Consider the following 7,166-nt stretch of genomic DNA (forward strand, 5'->3'; position numbering starts at 1 on the left):
TTTAATGTTATAGTTTATTGTATAACTTAACTATATTGTTTTGTTCATTTCCTGTTTTATAGTTTATTTTATAATATATAGTTAAAACCATTGATTGCAGTTAGTACGTACCAAATGAAATTATACATCGATTAAAAAGTATAGAAATGAAAATTATTAAACTTTATTAATGTTATTTTCACATTTTCTGACAACTAAATATGTAAAGTTAAAGCACAAAAAAAATTATTGATTTCTTTTGATTACTTTGTCTTATATTTGACTTTAAAGATTACATTACGGTTAAGGTTATATTTATTACTCTTTAAGAAATGAATCTGACTAACAGTCATGCTTTTTAAAATTTGTTTCTCATATTGGATTCGACATTTTAAAAATGTAAAAATTAACTTCAAATTCGTTATCTGCTACATTGGAAGCCTTTAGATACCAAATTTGAAAAAAATCTATTATATTTTTCAAAGTTCATCCGCCATTTTGAATTTTGAAAACCTAACTTCACATTTGTAATTAGCGACCTCAAAAACCCATAAGTGCCTAGTTTCAAGAAAATCTATTATGATTTTAAAAAATTCATCCGCCATATTGGATTTGCCATTTTGAATTTTGAAAAACTAACATCAGATTAGTAATCAGCGACCTCGAAAATTCTTAGTTATAAAGTTTTATAAAAATCTATTCAAAAACCACTGAAGAATTAATTTTGTCTATCTGGATTTGCTATCTATCTCACTGTGCGCCCGTATATCCAATTCCCTTGACATATACTCTCAAGAGGTTAATTTTTTGCAAATCAGTAATATAAATTATAAAATTTATTTTTTGTCAGACAATCGTCATTTACAACTTGTCATTTCTGTCTTCTTTTCTTCTTTTATATTCTCCCGTTAATTTGCAATCTAAATTTTCTCTAATTTATAAGTGTCGTATATAAAAATAAGCATTACTCAATGCATATATGTATATTATGCTTTATGCAATTATTGTAACTTGAATCGTGAATGTACATAAAGTTCTATAAGTGAATCCATATATAAAGTAGAAAGTAAAGAACAAAACTGGTTTCACCGATAATCTCAGTCCTTGGCTGTCTGTCTTTGCGAGAAGAGTTGAATTTTTAAAAAACTTTTGATAAATGCGAAATCTTATCAATCACACCCAAGATGTTTGAGAAGCATTATCTTTTCACAGTTTGTGTATTTAAGTGAACAATTTATGTGATTTGTGTTACAAAGTGGCTATTTTAACAATAATAGAAATAGTGATTCTACAAATTGGAAACTATAAACGTAATTGTTAAATTATCGAATTATTAACTTTCTCTCTTTTGGAAGAATTTATGAATCAATGAAGCATTGTTTTTAATTTTCTTACACTGAAAAAATTCTTAGTAAATTTGACTACTTTTTAACTACTTTCCTTAGTTCAATAAGACCCCAAAGATATTTTGGACCTTACATTAATTATTAGATATGTATTAGTTGAATGAAGTGATAACACAGTTGAATTAACTACTTTTCTGAGTTAAATAGGAACCAATGACAGTTTTGCAGTAAAATTAGCTGCTGATTTGTAGTTAAAGTTACTAAGATTAACTCAGTAGTAAAGCAACTACTTAAAATAGTAAAATAAAATTATTTATTATAAATATTATTGAGTTGTATTTTTTTATTAACCCCTACTTGCTAAATACTTGACGACATTCCTGCACACAGTTCAACTGACAACTAGTTAATTTTACTACTTAAAGTAATTGCATAATTTACAACTTTTCACAGTTGGTACTCTTCTAAAACTCTATAACAAAAATTACATGCAAAATTATTCAACTGCAGCAAGAATTAAAATCTACTACAAAGTTACACTCAACTCTACATATAAACTGATGTTGGATCCTATCGAACTACTTTAAGTAGAAGAAACTATTACTTTCTGTAGTTATTTCTATATAACATACCTGCAGTTACAAAATTAACTACAAATTTACTTTAATTAAATTAATAATTTTTAACTACATAAAATAGTTAAAATAAGTATGCAAAGAAGAACTAAAAAAGTAGTCCTTTTTATTACTTTTTACTTTATTAAGGGGATGTAGTTGAAAATGCCCCATGAATTTTTTTCAGTGTAATATTATTAAATCTGCACCAGTAAAAACAAAATCAAATTTTTTAAAATGTATCTGCAAAACTTTTAAAATTTTTTAAAAATTAATTCACAATCAGTAAATTATAGAATAGTATATTAATCAACAAGAGGATAAAGGTAGCCATTTCTTTACGGTGATTTTTGTGCGACACGAGTGGAGGTCGAGGGCACCCCGAGACCTCCACTCGTGTCACAAAAATTATCGTAAAGAAATTGGCTGCCTTTATTCTCGTGTTACTTACGATTTTTTTTTATTCTTAATGCATAAAAGTGTCGATTTCAGATAGCAGACGACAGGGAGTAAAAGTCATTCACTTGTTCGACTTGTATGAAAATGGCGGCCGTTTTCTCCCATGAGCAAGAAAAACGCATAGGAACAGCTGATTTTCTTGTCCATGGGAGAACACGGCCGCCATTTTCATACGGTCGAAGAAATGAATGACTTTCCTCCCTGTCGTTTGCTATCAGAAAGCGCCATTTTTGTGCATGTGGGATAAAAATATTATTTAATATAAAAGATTCTTTTAGAGTAAGTAATGGTATTTTTCAAACATTTGAAAATAGGAATAATAAAATTTATTTTTATTTAAAATTATTTTAACTGTGCTTTATGATCTCTGTTGAAAAAAGGATCATAAATATCGTTTTTACATTCATTTATAGAAGGGAACAAAAAATGGAAAACTGTCTAGCACAGATGACTTGTGGTGCAACTGGAGGTGGAAGTGCAGGATTACTTTTTACACATCTTATGCAAACACTTCTGGCAGCACAATGCGCTCTAAATACCGATAATCTTTATCCTCCTGACAGAACATCAGAAATTCTTTCCAAAAATGTTGATTTTGATTTTATAATAGTCGGAGGTGGAACTGCAGGTTCTGCTCTTGCGAGTCGTCTTTCGGAAAATAAAAATTGGAAAATACTTCTAATCGAAGAAGGTAAAAATCCATCTGCCGTTAGCCGTATTCCAGCATTTATGTTTTCCTTGTATAAAAGTGAGGAAGATCATGGTTACAAGACAGAATCAAGTGATGATTATTGTCAAGGACAAGTTGATAACAGTTGTCATTGGGCGAAAGGTAAAGTACTTGGAGGAAGTTCCGCTATTAATGCGATGCTCTATATTCGTGGAAATCACAGAGATTACAACCAATGGTCAGAATTGGGAAATAAAGATTGGAGTTATGATAAAGTTTTGCAGTATTTTAAAAAATCTGAAGGTTACACACCGGAATTTGTCGCTAAAAATGGCAAAAAGTACTTTGGCACAGGTGGTCCATTACGGATAAGGAAATACAATTACACAAGTACTTTGTATGCTGATGTCTTCTTGCAAGTATGAAACATTTTGTTTGGTTAAGGGGTTACGTACAGTTAGAGCTTCAAAAAAAGCTGTTTTTTAGGAATTTTTTGTGGCCACACATTAAAATAATTAATAACAAATCTTTTTTCACATAAAATATATATATTTCAAGAAAATTTTCTGAAATTATAGTCCATAAATATAAAGAAATATGCGAATGATAGAACATTTGCGTGAGCTCTTTAAGTAAAAATGGTTTCGCGGTGATCACGCTATCTCTTGACTGGATCATCTAAAATCAAATCGTGAAGAAGAAATCGTTAGGTAATGATATAATGCGGTACTTGAACGAAGGGATTTGAAAAATTTTGATTTTTCGCAAAATGGCGAATGTTGAAAGTCAAAAATTTTTTTTTGACCAAAATTTTACTCACATTTTTGGCTATAAAAAAAAATTATTGTCAAAAGAAAAATCCTTCGTTCAAGTACCGGCCAATCATATAACAAATAAGTGGTAAAAATTTTAAACCGATCGGTAAAGCCGTTCTCAAGTTACAGTGATCACCGACTCCCAAAACATGGTTTTGAGAAAAACGAGTTCAAAGTTTTGAATACCGCCGCCTGGCCACAGTAACGGCTGAGACGGCTCAATTCAAAATTTTATATCTCCATAAATAATAGTCCGATTTGTCTCAAATTTTCAGAGAATACTTTTGAAATAGTATACTTTTAGAAAATGCATTAAAAAACATCGATTTTTTGAAAACCCTAAGTGTACGTAACCCTCTAACTTTCATTTTGGTAAAATCCTAATTTTTACAATTGCTTTCTGAAACTTCAGTTTTCTTTTTATCTACTTCCATAATTTTGTATTACCCTCGGTTCTTAGTTTCAACTCTGTGAATAACCATCAAATTGATAATTAAATTTAAGAAGAATTTTCAATTTACATAAAGATGTAGTGACCTGTAATAGCATTCAAATTTTTAGGCTGCTCGCGAATTAGGAATTCCGATTTTGGATACTTTTAATGGAGAGACACAAATGGGTTATGGAAATGCTGATGGTACGATTGATAATGGATTGCGGTATAGCGTGGGAGAAGCATTCCTTTCGATAGCAAAGGACAGAAAGAATCTCTATCTAATGAAATCGACAAAGGCGGAGAAAATCATCATGTCAGGAAATAAAGCATTTGGTGTTCGATTGAAATTGAACAACGGACAAATTTTCGAAGCAAAAGCATCTAAGGAAGTAATTCTATCAGCCGGAAGCATCGCCACTCCGCAAATATTAATGCTCTCTGGAATAGGTCCACGTGAACATCTTCAAGAAATGGGGATTGATAGTATCGTAAATTTACCAGTAGGACAACACTTAGAGGATCATATCACGAGCTATGGGGTCTTATTGACATTCCATAATGTAACCGGTGTTCCAGTAAAACCTACCTACATGCTAGACGAACTCTACAAACTTTTAGTGCATAGAACTGGTGAGTTTAGATATGACATTAGGAAAATAATTTACAATTACCAAATTTCTTATTTATTTTACTTCATTTTTAAATTTAAAAACGTAATTTCTTCTCAGGTGACTTTGCATCAATCGGCGGAGCTCAGCTCTTGGGATTCGTGAACGTTCATGATAAACTTGCCAAATATCCAGACATTCAGTACCATCATTTTCATTTACCAAAAGGGCAGTTCCCGCAATTAGAATCTGTAATTAATGCTCTGCACATGTCACCCGAAATAGGAAATGAATTAAGAAAATTGCTCCAAGATGATGATCTTATCGCCATATGGCCAACACTTCTAAATCCCAAAAGTTTGGGAGAAGTGAAATTAAGCAGTTCAGATCCAAACGATGTGGTGAAAATAATTTCCAATCAATTGTCTCATCCGTATGATATGGAAACGATGGTTAAATCCATTAAGTTCTTGCGTTCCTTTATAAATACAAAAACCTTCCAAGAGCTTGGTATTAAATTGGTGAACTTAAATATTCCTGGATGTGGTCATACAAAAATGGATTCAGATGAATATTGGAATTGTAATTTTCGTCATACCTGTAATACACTTTACCATCCTGTGGGAACAGCAAAAATGGGTCCATCCGATGATCCGGAAGCTGTTGTTGATACGAGATTAAGAGTTTATGGAGTTAAAAGTCTTAGGGTTGTTGATGCATCGATTATGCCGAAAATTCCCAGTGGAAATACAAATTCACCGACGCTTATGGTGGCAGAGAAAGCTGCCGATATGATTAAGGAAGATTGGAACTACAAAGATGAATTATAAATTTATACTCTGCTAACGAAAAACATTTTTAGTCATGTCTTTTGGGTTGCTACATCTCAGTTATACAAATACTCAGTCTACAAATACTTGGTATTCTTCTGTGTTTTTGATAGATCAATCCGAATGTGACGTAGAAATCCAAAGATTGAAAGTGGATTTTAATTTTTTTAATGAATCTTCTCTGGGTCTCTGGGTCCTAAAATGACTTTAAAATTCAAAATGGCTTTTATAAAAAAAGGGATGAATTTTTTTGAAACATTGTACCTTTATATTTCTTGCGTCATAAAATCCGAATATGACAAAAAATTCAAAATGTCTGATCTAATATGGCAGATTAAAATTATAAAAATGGGTATATTTTCATGAAACTTAGTATGTTTATTATTTTTAGTTCACTAAATACGAATGTAACTTTAAAATTCAAATTTTTAAAATAGCGTACTAAATATGGCGAGTCGTTTAAAAAATAAGTAGATTGTCATAAAACTATTGTAATCTTTATATTCTTCTCAATGAAAATCATGAATTTTAAATTGTTTTTTATGTTTAAAAAAACATTACGATGACAATTAGTATACATTCTCATAAAAATGATCTCTATGCCCAGTAATACCAAAAAGAACTATTTGCTTCTATTATTTTTTTTATCTAAATCAATAAATTTCTAATAAATTAAAAAGTCTTAAATTTTTTAAAACTTAAAAAAACTGTTCTTTATTACATTTAGTTACACATTACAATTTTTATGTTGGATTAATAGCTAAAATAAGTTATAATGTTGTACTATTTTATATTATGTAAATCGTAAGATAGTGTTTTACTTTTAATATTAAAATTATTATTTTCATACTCACATTATTAACATATGTTTTATTAATAACAAAATTGTAAATAATTAAAATTTTCCAAGCATCGAATTTTAATAATGATAATTGTATTAAGTAAACATTTTTATATGTACATAATTTGAATATATAGATCAGTTTATATACTTGGATATATTAAAATGTTGCTACATGTGTAAAAAATGTTACATTTAAAAAAAAGTAAATGAAAGAATAATTTTATATTTATTGAAAGAAATCTCTCTTGCATAAATTTGCAATATTTTAAAAAACAAAATTTGTTTTATTTTACAATAAAATTAGAAATATTGGAAAACTTTTGCTAATCTTGAAATTTATTTTTTTATCCGCTATCTTAAATTTTGAATATTTATGAGTTTGTTTGATTGTTTAACATTATATAATATTTTTTCAGTGTTTTAAAGTTGTTTTTTAATAGAATCTTCTGCTTATTTTTATTTAAATCTTGTTTACAGTCAGTTTTTTTCAAATGTTATTAATTTGTGAAGAAACTTGATGTGATGACGGAAAACTGAGTTCGGATTTGAATTTAGTGACCCAAAA

The 7,166-nt window shown here is 29.4% G+C and overlaps 1 protein-coding gene across 1 annotated transcript; it reads left to right on the top strand.

Moving 5' to 3' along the window:
• The first annotated feature begins 1,033 nt into the window (after window positions 1-1,033).
• Window positions 1,034-6,290, top strand: LOC122506325 (glucose dehydrogenase [FAD, quinone]-like). Its single transcript, XM_043618440.1, has 4 exons — window positions 1,034-1,289; window positions 2,812-3,487; window positions 4,445-4,949; window positions 5,048-6,290. Exons 2-4 carry the CDS (start codon window positions 2,825-2,827, stop codon window positions 5,755-5,757), a joined length of 1,878 nt encoding a protein of 625 aa, XP_043474375.1. The 5' UTR covers window positions 1,034-1,289; window positions 2,812-2,824; the 3' UTR covers window positions 5,758-6,290.
• Window positions 6,291-7,166: the final 876 nt, after the last annotated feature.

Source organism: Leptopilina heterotoma, unplaced genomic scaffold (genome assembly GCF_015476425.1).
Source record: "Leptopilina heterotoma isolate Lh14 unplaced genomic scaffold, ASM1547642v1 Lhet_409, whole genome shotgun sequence".
NCBI lineage: Eukaryota > Metazoa > Arthropoda > Insecta > Hymenoptera > Figitidae > Leptopilina > Leptopilina heterotoma.